Source organism: Lagenorhynchus albirostris, chromosome 2 (assembly GCF_949774975.1).
Source record: "Lagenorhynchus albirostris chromosome 2, mLagAlb1.1, whole genome shotgun sequence".
In the NCBI taxonomy this organism is placed as follows: Eukaryota; Metazoa; Chordata; class Mammalia; order Artiodactyla; family Delphinidae; genus Lagenorhynchus; species Lagenorhynchus albirostris.
Window position 1 is genome coordinate 128,810,595 of NC_083096.1, and position 19,021 is coordinate 128,829,615.

Below are 19,021 nucleotides of genomic sequence, written 5' to 3' on the forward strand. Positions count from 1 at the left end.
AAATTAAACAAAAATTTAAAAAGAGAAGGTAATAACCATACTAGTCTATAAATTTCCTGAGAACAGTCTGTCACTTTCCCAAGTACAATCTTTACACATTAGTATATAGGAAATTTAACTTGATAAAAATGGAATTATATGATTACAAATAAAAAGTACTATAGAATATAGTATGTTATATGTTAACCTTAAGTAAAGCACCTTAAAACCTTATTATAACATGGTTGTCCAGGACCATATCAAGGCAGCCCTATACTGACAGACTAATGAGATTATGTGGCACCAGTTTGGGATAAAGAGAGGAAGGCATGGGGATCAGAATAGATGGTGAGGATTATTTGCAGCTATTACTAAAACATTAAGGTATTTGTAGATGCTAAAAGTGTAATGGCTAAGGATCTCTTAAGATGTCCTCTTGATTTATTTCTTTTTCATCGTTACCTACTTCCTGCCATTGTTGGAAAACAATAGTATTTTTTCCCTGAACAATAGATTTTCTTATCTTAGATTTTGCTATAACTCGTTATATATAAGCGAAAATATTAGAATTTGGTTCAAAATACTTTGTACCTTTCTGTTTCTTTATTTAGGCATAATGTCCACTGCTTGGGATTTGTACGATTCTTATAATGCTATGGAGCTTTCATCTTTACCAGTAAAAAGATCTACAGTTGATTCAAGTAGTAAAGCAAGCATACCTTCTAAAGACTGGGACCAAAGACTGCCAGGGAGTAATTTAGAAAAAAGTAAGATTTCATTTATTTCAGTTTTTTAAAAATTGGGGTAAAATTGGTATATAACATTATATTAGTTTCAAGTGTACAACGTATAATTCAATCTTTGTCTACACTACAAAGTGATCACCACCATGTCTAGTTACTATCTGTCACTCTATAATTAACCCACCCCCTTTACCCATTTCACCTACCCCCCAACCTCCTTCCCCTCTAACAACCATGAATCTGTTCTCTGCATTTATGAGTTTGGTTTTTGTTTTGTTTTTTACATTCCACATATGAGTGAAATCATATGGTATTTGTCTTTCTCTCTCTGACTTATTTCACTTAACATAATACCGTGCATTTCCCTGATAATTAGTGATGTTGAGCATCTCATGTACCATTTGGAAAAAAAGTCTGTTTTGCTTATCTGTCCGTTTTTAATCAGATTTTTTTTTTTTTTGCTATTGAGTTCTTTGAGTTCTTTATATATTTTGGATTAACCCCTTACCAGATATATGGTTTGCAAATATTTTCTCCTATTCAGTAGGTTGTCTTTTGATTTCATTGATGGTTTCCTTTGCTATGCAGAAGCTTTTTAGTTTGATGTAGTACCACTTGTTTATTTTTGCTTTGGTTGCTTTTGCTTTGGAGTCAGATCTAAAAAATCAATGCCAAGACCAATGTCAAGAAGCTTATTGTCTATGTTTTCTTCTAGGAGATTTATGGTTTCAGGTCTTATGTTTCAAGTCTTTAATCCATTTTGAGTTAATTTTTACGTTTGGTGTAAAATAGTAATCTAGTATCATTCTTTTGCTTGTGGCTGTCTAGTTCTCCCCACACCATTTATTGAAGAGACTATCCTTTCCCCATTGTATATTCTTGGCTCCTTCGTCATAAATAATTGACAATATATGTGTGCATTTATTTCTGTGCTCTCTATTCTGATTCATTGATCTATGAGTCTGTTTTTATGTCAATACCATGCTGTTCTGATTACTAGTGCTTTGTAGTATAGTTTGAAATCAGAGAGTGTGTACCTCCAGCTTAGTTCTTCTTTCTCAAGATTGCTTAGACTATTCACTGTCTTTTGTGGTTCCACATAAATTTCTGAATTATTTGTTCTAGTTCTGTGAAACCTGCCATTGGAATTTTGATAGGGATTGCATTGAATCTGTAGACTGCTTTGGGTCACATGAACATTTTTTTTTTTTTTTTTTTTGCGGTACGCGGGCGTCTCACTGTTGTGGCCTCTCCCGTTGAGGAGCACAGGCCCCGGATGTGCAGGCTCAGTGGCCATGGCTCACGGGCCCAGCCACTCCATGGCATGTGGGATCTTCCTGGACCGGGGCACGAACCCACGTCCCCTGCATCGGCAGGCAGACTCTCAGCCACTGCGCCACCAGGGAAGCCCCACATGAACATTTTAACAATGTTAATTCTTCCAATCCATGAGCATGGACTACCTTTCCATTCATTTATATCTTTTAAAATTTCTTTTATTAGTGTCTTGTTATTTAAGATTTTTTGGAATGTTTTCATGTGACATTTTTAACAAATTCTTTTGTAGTAGTTACAATATTTTCTTTCTGGTGGAACATGAAAAATACAACTTTTACTTAGAAATATCATTGTTACTCTTTTTTTTTTTTTGCGGTACGCGGGCCTCCCACCGCCGCGGCCTGCCCCGCTGCAGAGCACAGGCTCCGGACACGCAGGCCCAACGGCCATGCCTCACGGGCCCAGCCGCTCCGCGGCACGTGGGATCCTCCCAGACCGGGGCACGAACCCGCGTCCCCCGCACCGGCAGGCGGACTCCCAACCACTGCGCCACCAGGGAAGCCCCATTGTTACTCTTTCACATAGTCTTGAACTTTGAACTGAAAATTTTATTTTTTCTTGGATACCTGTCAAGAGTTTCAAAGATCGTATCTTTCTCTGTCGCTTCTTTACTTGCTCTTAAGCTCTTTTTCATACATGTAGGTTCCACAGTTTTCTCTCTCTCTTTCTATACGTTAGATAACTTGTAAGAAAAATAAAATATGCAAGCTCTGTGACAACATAAAATGGAGATACGTTAACAACAATGGCTTTTAATTGGGGACAATTTTACCTTTCCTAGGGGACACTTGGCAATATCTGGAGACATTTTTGGTTGTCATGACTATGTTGACATTTTGGGTAGATGCCAAGGATACTGCTAAAATTTCGTCAATTCACCAAACAGCCCCACAACAAAAAAAATTATCTGGCCAAAATGTCAATAGTACCAAGGCTTGGAAATCCTGCATTACAAATTTAGCTTTTAGTATGTTAAGTTTTAAGATTAAATGTTATAATTAAAACCAACACAAAATTGTAATTCTCCAGATATACTGCTATGAAAGAATTTTTACAAAGTTCAGTTATAAGAAGTTTGTTAAGTTCCACTTCTGATTATATTGTGATTATATAATTTTTGTCTCCATATTCTGAACTTCTGAGTCTTTTTCTTCTAGAATTATATTACTACATTTAAGGGATGGTCTTTACTTCAAACTATACCCTGGCAAAGTTTTGTAAAGTTTTGGTAAATTTTCATAAATTGAACTCAAATATTTCTACTCTCACTAATTTTGACCCAAAGACAAATGTAATATTTAAAAATAGTAAATCAGTAAATATTTTGAAAAGCCAAGTTTAAAAAGAATTGGTAATTTTCAGAAAACAATGACCTTATTTATAATGACTACATACCCTTCAGAGATACAGATTCATGGAACTTATCACCTTATAACTTGCTCTATCATTGTTTCTCAAGTTTACTGTTAAAAATGTCTAAACTTTAGATGTGTTACCTATATCCTTTTGGTTTTTTTAAATGATATTTATGGTATGTAGACTATATCCATATTTTACTGAAAGTTATTTATAATGAACACCAGTTCATTTTCCCAGAGGAAAGTGAAGGGGAAGAATGAATCATTAGTAACCATTAAAGAAACATTATTTTTTGTTATTTAAGTATTAATGTCCATACAGTAGGTTTGTTTTTAGAAGATTCCAAAAATTGCTAGGAAAAAAATCAATCTTAGACTAAAAATTACATGAGACTTCAAAATATATTATCCCACCCCCATTAAAGCCATTGATCCACAAAAAAGTGTTAGTGGAAGGTCCTACAAGGAAAATGTCTCAAATTGCGGGTCTTTTATTTCATGTGTGTATGGGTGTGCTTTTAAAAGCAAAAAGGGATAATATAATTATATTCAATAACTACAATACAAAGTGAAAATAAATTTTATTTTATTATGATGGCCAGTTAGTGGAATAGGAGACCCCAGAACTAGGAAAAGGGAGAAAATAAAACAGAAAAATGTATGCAACAGAGCCAAATGATCAGATTTATTGAGAAAGTAATTCAGATAAAAACTAGGACTAGGTCACCTCTAAGGTCCTTTTTGACTCTGAGATTTTGTAATGTAAACACAAAGAGAAGAAAGTTAAATATGATCCATATTGCTTTAAGAAGTATTTCTATTCCATTTAAATTTTGAATGTATGGGTTATATTTTAACCTCTGTTATCATATTCAAGGGAAAAATAGGCCAATAGTTTTCATTTTTGAAAGTGTATAAGGCCATAGCTCAGTTCACAGAGAAAAATTATTTTCTCTTAAAGGCTTTTTTTTTCTTTTGCAGTAGGGTTTTAGATTTTAAAAAATGAGTAGGCATTTTAAGCAAAGGTTTATAGAAAAGTTGAGCAGATAGTACTGAGAGATTCATATAACTCCATCTCTGTCCCAACTCCACACAAAATTTCCCCTATTTCGAACATCTTGCATTAATGTAGTACATTTGTTACAATTCATAAACCCATATTAATATATTATTATTCATAGTTTACATTATAGTTTAATCTTTGTGCTGTACTGTTCTATGAGTTTTGACAAATGCATAATGACATATTTCCACTATTACAGTTTTACATGGAATAATTTCACTGACCTAAATTTCTCCTGTGCTCCACCTATTCTATCATTCCTTCTTCCCTATACCCCTGGCCACCACTGATCTTTTTATTGTCTCTGTATTTTTGCCTTTTCCAAAATATCATATAGTTGGAATTGTATAATATACAGCCTTTTCAGACTGGCTGCTTTCACTAAACAATATGCATTTAAGATTTCTCTATGTCTTATCATGACAGCTCATTTATTTTTATCACTGAATAATATTACATTATATGGATGTACCACTGTTTGTTTATCTATTACTTTATTGAAAGATATTTTGGTTGCTTCTAGTTTTTGGTGATTATAAATAAAGCAGCTATAAACATTCATGCGTTGGTTTTTTGTGTGGATATAAGTTTTCAACTCATTTGGGTAAATACCTAGGAGTATGATTGCTGGATCATATAGTGAGAGTATGCTTAGCTTAAGAAACTATGAAACTGTCCTCAAAAGTGGTTGTACCATTTTGCATTGCCACAAGCAATGAATGAGTATTCCTGTTGCTCTCATTCTTGGCAATATTTGATATTGTTACTTTTTTTGGATTTTTAGCTATTCTTTTTAAAATTTATTGACATATAATGGATATAATATTATATTAGGTTCTGTTTTACAACATACTGATTCAACATTTAAATACATTATGAAATAATCACCAGGATATGTTCAGTAACCACCTGTCATCATACAAAGTTATTACAGTATTATAAGCTATATTCCTTATGCTGTATATTACTTCCTTGTGACTTATTTTATAACTGGAAGTTTGTACGTATTAATCCCTTTTACCTGTTTCACCCAACCACCCACACTCATTTCCTCTGCAACCACCTGTTTGTTCTCTGTATCTATGTCTGTTTCTGGTTTTTGTTGTTTATTTATTTTGGTTTCTTGATTCTACATGTAAGTGAAATCATACAATATTTGTCTTTCTCTGACTTATTTCACTTAGGAAAATGCCCTCTATATTCATCCATGTTGTTGCAAGTGGCAAGATTTCATTCTTTTCTATGGTTTGGTATTATTCCATTATATATATACCATATCTTCTTTATCCATTTATCTATCAATGAACACTTAGGTTGTTTCCATATCTTTGCTATTGTAAGTAATGCTGCTATGAATATTGGAGTGCATGTATCTTTTCAAATTAATGTTTTCATTTTCTTCAGATATATACCAGGCAGTGGAATTGTTGGATCATATGGTAATTCTATTTTTAGTTTTTTGAGGAATCTTCATACTGTTTTGCGTAGTGGCTGTACCAATGTACATTCCCACCAACAGTGCAGGAGGGTTCTTTTTTCTCTACATCCTTGCTGACACTTGTTATTTATTGTCTTTTCTTTCTTTCTTTCTTTCTTTTTTTTTTTTTTTTTTTGGCTGCATTGGGTCTTAGTTGCTACATGAAGGCTTTCTCTAGTTCCAGCGAGTGGGAGCTACTCTTCGTTGTGGAGCACGGCCTCTAGGTGTGTGGGCTTCAGCAGTTGCAGAATGTGGGCTCAGTGGTTGTGGCTCATGGGCTTAGTTGCTTTGCGGAACGTGAGATCCTCCTGGACAAGGGATCAGACCCGTGTCCCCTGCATTGGCAGGTGGATTCTTAATCACTGTGCCACCAGGGAAGTCATTATTATCTTTTTGATGTTAGCCATTCTGATAGGTTTCAAGTGATATCTCATTGTAGTTTTGATTTGCATTTCCCTGATCATTAGTAACGTTGAGCATCTTTTCATGTGTCTGTTGGCCATCTGTAGGTCTTCTTTGGAAAAATACCTACTTAGGTCCTCTGCCCATTTTCTAATCTGATTATCTGGTTTCTTGATATTGAGATGTATGTGTTCTTTATATATTTTGGATATTAACCCCTTATCAGATACATGATTTGTAAATGTCTTCTCTTGTTCGGTAGATTGCCTTTTCATTTTGTTGATAGTGTGATTTTCTGTGCAAAAGCTTTTGAAATTGATGTAGTCCCATTTGTTTATTTTTGCTTTTGCTGCCCTTGCCTGAGGTGACAGATCCAAAGTTTTCCTAGCACTGCTTATTGAAGAGGCTGTCTTTTCTCCATTGTATATTCTTACCTATTTATCAAAAATAAGGTGACCATATGTGTGTGGGTTTATTTCTGGGCTTTCTATCCTGTTCCCTTGATCTATATTTCTGTTTTTGTGCCAGTACCATACTGTCTTGATTACTGCATCTTTATAGTATAGTCTGAAGTCAGGGAGCCTGATTCCTCCAGCTCCGTTTTTCTTTCTCTAGATTGCTTTGGCTATTCGGGGTCTTTTGTGTTTCCATACAAATAGTGAAATTTTTTGTTCCAGTTCTGTGAAAAATGCCATTGGTAGTTTGATAGGGATTGCATTGAATCTGTAGATTGCTTTGGATAGGATAGTCATTTTCACTATGTTGATCCTTCCAATCCAGGAACATGGTATACCTCTCCATCTGTTTGTATCATCTTTAATTTCTTTCTTTAGTATCTTATAGTTTTCTGCATATAGGTCTTTTGTCTCCTTAGGTAGGTTTATTCCTAGGTATTTTATTCTTTTTGTTGCAGTGGTAAATGGAAGTATTTCCTTGATTTCTCTTTCAGATATTTCATCAATAGTGTATAGGAATGCAAGAGATTTCTGTGCATTAATTTTGTATCCTGCTACTTTACCAAATTCATTGATTAGCTCTAGTAGTTTTCTGGTAGCATCTTTAGGATTCTCTATGTATAATATCATGTCATCTGCAGTGACCACTTTACTTCTTGTTTTCCAATTTGGATTCCTTTTATTTCTTTTTCTTCTCTGATTGCTGTGTCTAAAACTTCCCAAACTGTGTTGAATAATAGTGGTGAGAGTGGGAAAACTTGTCTTGTTCCTGATCTTAGTGGAAATGGTTTCAGTTTTTCGCCATTGAGAATGATGTTGTTTGTGGGTTTGTCATTTATGGCCTTTATTATGTTGAGGTAAATTCCCTCTATGCCTACTTTCTGGAGGGTTTTTATCATAAATGGGTGTTGAGTTTAGTCAAAAGCTTTTTCTGTATCTATTGAGATGATCATATGGTTTTTTTTCCTTCAGTTTTTTAATATGGTGTATCACATTGATTGATTTGCATATATTGAAGAATTCTTGCATTCCTGGGATAAACCGTACTTGATCATGGTGTATGATCCTTTTAATGTGCTGTTGGATTCTGTTTGATAGTGTTTTGTTGAGGATATTTGCATCAGTGATATTGGCCTGTAGTTTTCTTTCTTTGTGACATCTTTGTCTGGTTTTGGTATCAGGGTGATGGTGGCCTCATAGAATGAATTTGGGTGTGTTCCTCCCTCTGCTATATTTTGGAAGAGTTTGAGAAGGATAGGTGTTAGCTCTTCTCTAAATGTTTGATAGAATTTGCTAGTGAAGCCATCTGGTCCTGGGCTTCTGTTTGTTGGAAGGTTTTTAATCAAAGTCTCAATTTCAGTGCTTGTGATTGATCTGTTTATATTTTCTGTTTCTTACTGGTTCTGTCTCAGAAGCTTGTGCTTTTCTAAGAATTTGACCATTTCTTCCAGTATGTCCATTTTATTGGCATATAGTGGCTTGTAGCAGTCTCTCATAATCCTTTGTATTTCTGTAGTGTCAGTTGTTACTTCTCCTTTTTAATTGCTAATTCCATTTATTTGGGTTTTCTCCCTGTTTTTCTTGATGACTCTGGCTAATGCTTTATCAATCTTCTTTATCTTCTCAAGGAACCAGCTTTTAGTTTCATTGGTCTGTGCTATTGTTTCCTTCATTTCTTTTTCATTTATTTCTGATCTGATCTTCATGATTCCTTTTCTTCTGCTAACTTTGGGTTTTTTTGTTCTTCTTTCTCTAATTGCTTTAGGTGTAAGTTTAGGTTGTTTATTTGAGATGTTTCTTGTTTCTTGAGATAAGGTTGTACTGCTATAAACTTCCCTCATAGACCTGCTTTTGCTGCATCCCATAGGTTTTGGGTCATCGTGTTTTCATTATCATTTGTTTCAAGGTATTTTTTGATTTCCTCTTTAATTTTTTAAGTGATCTCTTGGTTATTTAGTAGTGTATTGTTTAGCCTCCATGTTTTTGTATTTTTTACAGATTTTCTCCTGTAATTGATATCTAGTCTCATAGGGCTGCAGTCAGAAAAGATGCTTGATACAATTTAAATTTTCTTAGATTTACCAAGGCTTGCTTTGTGTCCCAAGACATGATCTATCCTGGAGGATGTTCCATGAGCCCTTGAGAAGAAAGTGTATTCTGTTTTCTTTGGATAGATTGTCGTATAAATATCAATTAAGTCCATCTTGTTTAATGTATCATTTAAAGCTTGTGTTTCCTTATTTATTTTCATTTTGGCTGATCTGTCCATTGGTGAAAGTGGGGTGTTAAAGTCCCCTGCTGATTGTGTCACTGTCGATTCCCCTTTTATGGCTGTTAGCATTTGCATTATGTATTGAGGTGCTCCTATGTTTTGTGCATAAATATTTATAATTGTTTTATCTTCTTCTTGGATTGATCCCTTGATCATTATGTAATGTCTTTCTTTGTCTCTTGTAATAGTCTTTATTTTGAAGTCTATTTTGTCTGATATGAGAATTGCTACTCCAGCTTTCTTTTGATTTCCATTTGCATGGAATATCTTTTTCTATCCCCTTACTTTCAGTCTGTATGTGTCCCTAGGTCTGAAGTGGGTCTCTTGTAGACAACATACATATGGGTCTTGTTTTTGTATCCATTCAGCCAGCCTATATTTTTTGGTTGGAGCATTTAATCCGTTTACATTTAAGGGAGTTATCAATCTGTATGTTCCTATTACCATTTTCTTAATTGTTTTGGGTTTGTTATTGTAAGTTTTTTCCTTGTCTTGTGTTTCCTGCCTAGAGAAGTTCCTTTAGCATCTGTTTTAAAGGTGGTTTGGTGGTGCTGAATTCTCTTAGCATTTGCTTGTCTGTAAAGGTTTTAATTTCTGCATCACATGTTAATGAGATCCTTGTTGAGTAGAGTAATCTTGGGTGTAGGTTTTTTCTGTTTCATCACTTTAAATATGTCCTGCCATTCCCTTCTGGCTTGCAGAGTTTCTGCTGGAAGTTCAGCTGTTAACTTTATGGGGATTCCCTTGTATGTTATTTGTTGTTTTTCCCTTGCTGCCTTTAATATTTTTTCTTTGTATTTAATTTTTGAAAGCTTGATTAATTTGTGTCTTGGCGTGTTTGTCCTTGGATTTATCCTGTATGGGACTCTCTGTGCTTCCTGGACTTGATTGACTATTTCCTTTCCCATATTAGAGGTTTCAACTATAATCTCTTCAAATATTTTCTCAGATCCTTTATTTTTCTCTTTTTCTTCTGGGACCCCTATAGTTTGAATGTTGGTGCATTTAGTGTTGTCCCAGAGGTCTCTGAGACTGTTCTCAATTCTTTTCATTCTTTTTTCTTTATTCTGCTCTGCAGTAGTGATTTCCACTATTTTATCTTCTGGGTCACTTATCTGTTCTTCTGCCTCAGTTATTCTGCTATTGATTCCTTCTAGAGAAATTTTAATTTCATTTATTGTGTTGTTCATCATTGTTTGCTCTGTAGTTCTTCTAGGCCCTTGTTAAACATTTCTTGTATTTTCTCCATTCTATTTCCCAGATTTTGGATCATCTTTACTATCATTATTCTGAATTCGTTTTGAGGTAGACTGCCAATTTCTTCTTCATTTGTTTGGTCTGATGGGTTTTTATCTTGCTCCTTCATCTGCTGTTATTTCTCTGTCTTCTCATTTTGCTTAACTTACTGTGTTTGGGGTCTCCTTTTTGCAGGCTGCAAGTTCGTATTTCCCATTGTTTTTGGTGTCTGCCCCCAGTGGGTATGGTTGGTTCAGTGGGTTGTGTAGTCTTCCTGGTGGAGGGGACTGGTGCCTGTGTTATGGTGGATGAGGCTGGATCTTGTCTTTCTGGTGGGCAGGATCATGACTGCTGGTGTGTTTTGGGGTGTCTGTGACCTTATTTTGATTTTAGGCTGCCTCTCTGCTAATGGGTGGGGTTGTGTTCTTGTCTTGCTAGTTGCTTGGCATAAGGTGTTCAGCACTGTAGCTTGCTTGTTGTTGAGTGGATCTGGATCTTAGAGCTGAGTTGGAGATCTCTGGGAGAGCTTTCGCTGTTTGATATTATGTGGAGCTGGGAGGTCTCCTGTGGACCAGTGTCCTGAACTTGGCTCTCCCACCTCAGAGGTACAGGCCTGACACCTGAACAGATCACCAAGACCCTGTCAGCCACATGGCTCAGAAGAAAAGGGAGAAAAAAAGAAAGAAAAAAAAATAAAATAAAGTTATTAAAATAATTTTTTTAATTATTAAAAATAAAAAAATTTAGAAAGTAATACAAAAAAGAAGAAAAAAGGAAAGAGGAGAGCAACCAAAGCAAAAAACAAATCCACCAATGATAACAAGCACTAAAAACTATACTAAACAAACAAACAAACGAACAAAAAAAAGAGACAGACAGAACCCTAGGGCAAATGGTAAAAGGAAAGCTATACAGACAAAATTACACAAAGAAGCATACACATACACACTCACAAAAAGAGAAAAAGGAAAAAAAAATCTATATATCTATGTATAAGAAAACAAAAAAGAAGAGAGCAACCAAATCAATAAACAAATCTACCAATGATAATAAGCTCTAAATACTAAACTAAGATAAACATAAAATCAGAAACAAATTGATGCAGAAAGCAAACCCCAAGTCTACAGTTACTCCCAAAGTCCACTGCCTCAATTTTGGGATAATTCATTGTCTCTTCAGGTATTCCAGAGATGCAGGGTCCATCAAGTTGATTCTGGAGATTTAATCCATTGCTCCTGAAGCTGCTGGGAGAGATTTCCCTTTCTCTTCTTGTTCGCACAGTTCCTGCGGTTCAGCTTTGGAATTGTCCCTGCCTCTGCGTGTAGTTTTCCTAATGGCGTCTTTTCTTCTCTCAGACAGGCTGGGGTTAAAGTAGCAGCTGATTAGGAGGCTCTGGCTCACTCAGGCTGAGGGGAGAGACAGGTATGGAATGCGGGGTGAGCCTGCGGTGGCAGAGGCTGGCATGACGTTGCAACAGCCTGAGGTGTACTGTGTGTTCTCCCAGGAATGTTGTCCCTGGATCATGGGCCCCTGGCAGTGGTGGGGTGCACAGGCTCCCGGCAGGGGAGGTGTGGATAGTGACCTGTGCTTGCACACAGGCTTCTTGGTGGCTGCAGAAGCAGCCTTAGCATTTTATCCCCATCTCTGGTGTCCGTGCTGATAGCCACAGCTCGCGCCTGTCTCTGGGGCTCGTTTAGGCGGTGCTCTGAATCACCTCTCCTCATACACCCTGAAACAGTGGTCTCTTGCCTCTTAGGCAGTTCCAGAATTTTCCCCAGACTCCCTCCCGGCTAGCCATGGTGCACTAGCCCCCTTCAGGCTGTGTTCATGCCGCCAACCCCATTCCTCTCCCTGGGATCTGACCTCCGAAGCCCGAGCCTCAGCTCCCAGCCCCGCCCTCCCAGGCGGGTGAGCAGACAAGCCTTTCCGGCTGGTGAGTGCTGGTCGGCACTGATCCTCTGTGTGGGAATCTCTCCGCTTTGCCCTCCGCACCCCTGTTGCTGTGCTCTCCTCTGCGGCTCTGAAGCTTCCCCACGCCATCCCGTCTCCACCAGTGAAGGGGCTTCGTAGTGTGTGGAAACTTTTCCTCCTTCACAGCTCCCTCCCAGATGTGCAGGTCCCCTCCCTATCCTTTTGTCTCTGTTTATTCTTTTTTCTTTTGCCCTCCCCGGGTATGTGGGGAGTTTCTTGCCTTTTGGGAGGTCTGAGGTCTTCTGCCAGCACTCAGTAGGTGTTCTGCAGGAGTTGTCCCACATGTAGATGTATTTCTGATGTATTTGTGGGGAGGAAGGGAATCTCCACGTCTTACTCCTCTGCCATCTTGAAGGTCTCTCTAATACTATGTTAAATAATAGTGGTAAGAGTGGACATCTTTGTCTTTTTCCTGATCTTAAAGGCAATGCTTTCAGCTTTTCACTTTGAGTATGATATTAGCTGTGGTTTTGTCATATATGGCTTGTATTATGTTGAAGTATGTTCCCTCTATTACCACTTTGTTGACAGTTTTTATCATAAACTGATGTTAACTTTTATCAAAACTTTTTTCTGCATTTATTGTAATGATCATATGATTTTTATCCATTGTTTTGTTAATGTGTTGTATCATGTTGATTGAGTTGCAGATATTGAGCCATCTTTGCATGCCTGGGATAAATCCCACTTGATTATGGTGTATGATCCTTTTAATGTATTGTTGAATTTTGTTTGTTAATATTTTGTTGAGGATTTTTGCATCTATGTTTATCTGGGATGTTGACCTGTTGTTTTCTTTTTGTTTTTACTGTCTTTGATTTTGGTATGTATGTTGGCCTTATAGAATGTATTTGGATGTGTTCCCTCTTCAATCTTTTGGAATAATTTGAGAAGAATAGGTAATAATCCTTCTTTAAATATTTGGTAGAATTCACCAGTGAAGCTGTCTGGTCTTGGACTTTTGTTTGTTGGGAGGTTTTTAATTAGTGAATCTCCTTACTAGTCATCTGTTAGTTCAGGTTTTCTATTTTATTATGATAAGTCTTTGTAGGTTGTGTATTTATAGGACTTTATCCATTTCTTCTAAACAACAAATTGGCTGTCCAATTTGTTTGCATGTAATTGTTCATAATAATCTCTTATAATACTTTATATTTCTGTAGTGTTGGTTGTAACTTTTCCTCTTTCATTTCTGATTTTATTTATTTGAGCCCTCTTTCCTTCTTGAAAAGTCTGGCTAAAGGTTTATCAATTTTGTTTATTTTTTCAAAGAGCCAGCTCTTAGTTTCATTGATTTTTTTTCTATTGTTTTTTAGTGCCTATTTCATTTATTTCTGCTCTGATCTTTATTATTTCCTTCCTTTTAGTAACTGTGTGGGGGTGTTGGTTCTTCTTTCTCTAGTTCCTGTAGGTGTAATTTTAAATTGTTTGAGATTTTTCTTGTTTCCTGAGATAGACTTGTATCACTATAAACTTTCCTCAGGGAACTGCTTTTGTTGCATCCCGTAGATTTTGCAATGTTGTATTTCCACTTGCATTTATCTCAAGGTATTTTTTGATTTTCTCTCTGATTTCTTCAGTAACTCATTTGTTGTTTTCTAGCATGTTGTTTAGACTCCACATGTTTGTGTTTCCAGGTTTTTCTTGTAGTTGACTTCTTATCTCATACCTTTGTGGCCAGAAAAGATGCTTAATATGATTTCAGTCTTCTTAAATTTACTGAAACCTGTACATGGACTAACATGTGATCTACCCTGGAGAATATTCAATGTGAACTTGAAAAGAATGTGTATCCTGCTGTTTTTTTGATGAATGTTTTGTATACCTATTAAACAATCTGGTCTGATGTGTTGTATAAGCCAAATGTTTCCTTTTGATTTTCTGTCTGGATCATCTGTCCATTGATGTAAGTGGGGTGTTAAAATCCCTTTCTATTATTATACAATTATGTATTATTGTTATATTATTCTACGATTATAATAATTCTTGTTAAATTATTATAAAATCTTTCCCTTTATGTGTATTTGTATTTGCTTTATGTAGTTAAATGTTCTTATGTTGAGTGTATATATATATTTACAAGTGTTTTCCTTTTTGTTGGGATGATCCCTTTATCATTATATTATGCCCTTCTCTGTATCTTGTAATAGTCTTTGTTTTAAAGTCTATTTTGTCTCATATAAGTATAGTTAGTCCAGCTTTCTTTTTATTTCCATTTGAATGGAATACCTTTTTCCATTCCCCCACTTTCAGTCTTCCTGTTGGTAACTCATTTTTTTTTTCACAATTCCATTCTAATATATATATGGTATTTCTGAGCTTATCTCTTTGTGGAGCTTTTCTTAGTGGATGCTCTACATATTGCAGTCCACTTGTGTTGACATTTTACCAGTTTAAGAGTAGAAATCTTCCCCCCCTTTATATCTTTTCACTCTCCCCTGTTTATATGTTTGCCCTAAATATTTCCTTTAAGTATTTAAATGGAGTATTTGAACATTAGAACTGTATCAGCTAGTTATAATTTTTATATCAACCATCAAACATAATTAAGAAAACTGAAGAGAAGGAAATTGTATTTACCTATATTTTTACTCTCCACATTCTGTTTTTCTCTCTGATATTCCAAAATTCTTTTTAAAAATAATTTCCTTCTTGTTTAGCCATTCTCCTTTAGCCATTCTTAAGGAAGATCTGCTGGCAACAAATTCTCTTAGTATTTCTTCATCTGAGAATATCTTAATTTCACCTTTATTCCTATAAAATATTTTTAGTGGATATAGAATTCTTGGTTGAAAGTTATTTTCTCTCATCACTTAGAATATGTGTGCCACCTCCTTCTGGCCTCCATGGTTTCTGATGACAAATCTGCTGTTATTCAAATTATTTCTCTCTCTATATAAGACATCATTTCTTCTTTAATGCTTTCTGTATTTTTGTTTACTTTGTTTTCAGTTTTGAGAAATTTGAGTGTGATGTCTTGGTGTGGATTTCTTTAGGTTTATCTTCTTTGGAATTCACTGAGTTTCTTGATTCTGTATATTATTCTTTGCTAAATTTTGGAAATTTTCAGCTATTATTTCTTCAGTACATTTTTCAGTCTCATCCTCTTTCTGCCCTCCCCAATGACATGAATGTTAGATAACTTGTTATAGTCCCACAGGCCTTTGAGCCTCTGTTCTTTTTTGGTTTTTTTTTTCAGATTATTTTCTTTCTGTTTTTCAGATTAGGTAATTTCTATTGTTCTCTCTTCAAATTCAGTAATTCTTTCCTCTGTCCCCTTCATTTTGCTGTTGAGCCCATCCATTGAATTTTAAAATTTTGATTATTTCATTTTTCAGTTCTGAAATTTCCGTTTGGTTCTTGAATTGATTTACTAAGATTTTTAATTTCTTTGGTAATACTTTCTATTATTCCATTTGTTTCAAATGTGTTCATAAATGCTTGAAACATTTTTTTGATGGTTGCCTTAAACTGTCAGGTAATTCACATATCTCTGTCATCTCAGTGTTGGCATCTATTGATTTTATTTGTTTTTTCTTTGTTTCATTTAGGTTGAGATTTTCTTCGGTCTTTGTATGATGAGTGACTTTCAGTTGAAATTTAGTAATTTTGGGCATTATTTCATGAGAACTGGATCTTCTCTAAACCTTCCTTTTTAGCAGGCTTTGTTTGACACCATTTTGACAGGGGAATTTACTGCTCCATTACTGCCAGGTGGGAGTAGAAGTGGGGTTTTGTAGAAATCCATGTTCTCCACTTGACCTTCAATTACAGTGAGGGAGGGGATCATCTCCTCATTATTGTTTTGCAGGGGCAGGTGGGGAGCTCTGATTTCCATTGTTACCTATATGACTGGGGGGGATAGGAGCACCTCATTACCACTCCCTGACACCATGGATTGGGACTTGGCTTTACTACTTTGGGGCAGTTCTGTAAGTTCTGACTCTACCAGTCCAACTCTGACTATTCTATTGAGGAGAAGGGACATCTTGTTACTGCCAGATAGGTGTGGAATTCCATGTTCCCCAACTGGTCTCCGCTGACACTGCAGAAAGGGCAGCACAGTTATTATTTTTGTTAGGATTGAAAGTCCTGGCTCCTTACTGATCCTTTTCTGACACCACACCCACTGGAAGGCTAGGAGATTGGGATGCCTTGTTAGAGCCTGGCAAGGATGGAAGTCTAGGCTCCCCACTTGGCTAGTGGAATTTGTGGAATGGGTGGGGCTACAATTTTTTCTCTGTGTTTTTGTCTGGAGTGGAATGGTTATATTCTAAAAGTTTTTTTTATTTTTTCTCTTGCAAAGTTTTTCTTTTCCTGGTCTTTTGGCTAGAGAGAGGAGGTTTGTCTGGAGTATGTGCAGCAATAAGGAATCCAGGGAACTCACCACTGTGTCATTCCTTGTGTCCTGAGCTCTCTTGTTGCTTTGCCTCCTTCTGTCAAAGGTTTTCAAAGGCTTCCTATGTTTGTTTTATATATGATGTCCAAGGGTTTTAGTTGTATTTAGAAAAGGAATAAGAAAAAGTGTCTACTTCATCTTCATGGATGCAGGATTCCCCTTCATTCTGTTTTTTTACTAAGTAATGTGGTAGGCAGAATAATCATTCTCCAAATATATACACATCCCAATCTCTGGAACCTGTGAATAAATTACCTTACATGACAAAAGAGACTTTCCAGATGTGATTATGTTAAGGATCTTCAGAGAAGGAGGTTATCCTGGGTTACTGGAGTGGACGGAAACTAATCACACGGGTACTTAAAATTGGAGCACTTTTTCCAGTTCTGGTCAGAGAGAAATGTAATGACAGAAGACTATCAGAGAGATGCAATATTGCTGTGTTTTGAAGATAGAAGAAGGGTTGCTGGTGGCCTCTAGAAGTGGGAAAAGGCAAGGAAATGAATTCTCCTCTAGAGCCTTCAGAAAGGAACATAACCCTATTAACTTTTTTGTTTTAGCCCAGTGAGACCTGAGTCAGACCTCTAACCTACAGAACTTTAAGATAATACATTTGTATGGGTTTAGTCCGCTAAGTTTTTGGTAATTTGTTATAGCATCAATAAAAATAAAATCAATAAAAATTAATTTATTGTTCCTATAAAGCAATAATCAAATCAAACCTTTATCTGAAGACTGCTAATAATTTTATTTCAGTTTGAATAAAAATATATAGAGATACAAATTACCTTATGAGTTATCATTGCTTATTTTCTGGAAAACACACATTTTTTGAGGGGTTAAGAATTCCAAAATGAGATAATTTATGTATATCTTGTACGTGCTTGGTTTGTAAAAGATGTTCAATAAATGTCTATTGAAGTTGTTAAATACTGGAGGAAAACAAATAGTGGTGGCAAAATGTCATTTCTTAAATCTTTAGAATGTACAAACCAGCTAATATTATTTGAATTATTTTAGCATTGCATCATATTTGTATTCTACAGTTAGTGAAGGTAGTTCTCTAATGGATATTGAAAATGTAATTCTGGCTAAAGTCCATGATGAAGAAGAAGACAACTCAGAGGCAGTATTGAAATCTGATAAGTTCCAACAGGACTTATTTTTTATGGAACGAGTTATAATGGAAAATATGTTTCAGCCAAAACTTGCAGCTTATCGTCAGCTTCCTGTTTTAAAAGGTATTTAATACATTATATACTAAAAATCTTTTGTAAAAAAACATGGTGTTGTTTTGAAATAACGATTTTGTACTTTAAAAAAGGTATTTAAAAATAATCACTTTTAATTAAGCTCAAATAATTTAAAAAATCAAATGATGTTATTATTTCTAAATGCAATATGTAGACTGAGTTATCACTGATCAGAAGACATTTTTATATAGTTTACAGCACTTAACATATGAGTAGCAAGAGAGTCCAGACCAGAAACCTGAAAGAAAAAGGTGTAGACCTTTACCTTTGGCCCTTTCCTCTCCGTTGTCGCCTCATTGAATTATTCTCTTATAATCAGACCCCCCTTTCCATTGCCATTTATACTTTCCAGGTTCTAGCTTTTATTACCTCTCCCTAATTTTATTACATACTCTTATTGCTACAAATCCCATCTCATAGATTCACAAAATATTTTGTAGGATTTGAGAGATTATCTAATTCAACTTTTCAATTTCAATTCCTAGCTTTTAAGTATGGCTTAGGGCCAACTCCTTTAAGAAATCTTTCTTGATCCTTCAAGTCAAAAGTGATCTTCTACATCAAAAAATTAGGTTGCAAAATTGCATGTGTGACAAATGGATGTAAACCTTTTTGCTTACTTACATCTAAGAATATTGAAAAACTATGTTTCTTATCTCACATTAGGTTGATGTTTTAAAATTTTTATCATATATATAAAGTTTTCGTCCCATAATTAGAGTTATAAGATTAAAATTTTACTGAGTACTGTAAATTTTGATGTTTTAAAAACAAAACTGGTGGTAGATCACTTCTTTAAATATATCTAAGAAATAGAAATATAGTAGGAAATTTTTTAATGAGGTAAGATTTACATATAATGAAATATATATTTTTAACTGCATAATTTGATATATTTAAGAATGTATAAGCCTATATAACTAATACTGTAATCAAGACAGAAAATATATTTACCAACCCCAAAAGTTCCCTTCTGCTGTTTTCCAGTTAAAATGTACACCCTTATAGACAGGCAAAGCTGATTTCTATCACTATAGAGAAATTGTTTTGGTATATCATATAAGTGGGTTCATAT

At 35.4% G+C, this 19,021-nt stretch overlaps 1 protein-coding gene across 1 annotated transcript in view; it reads left to right on the plus strand.

Moving 5' to 3' along the window:
* Nucleotides 1–19,021, plus strand: part of DNAI4 (dynein axonemal intermediate chain 4) — a 125,046-nt gene that overhangs the window by 60,479 nt on the left and 45,546 nt on the right. Inside the window, 2 exon segments of the mRNA XM_060142545.1 lie at nucleotides 591–746; nucleotides 17,740–17,934. Coding sequence (XP_059998528.1) covers nucleotides 591–746; nucleotides 17,740–17,934 — 351 coding nt within the window.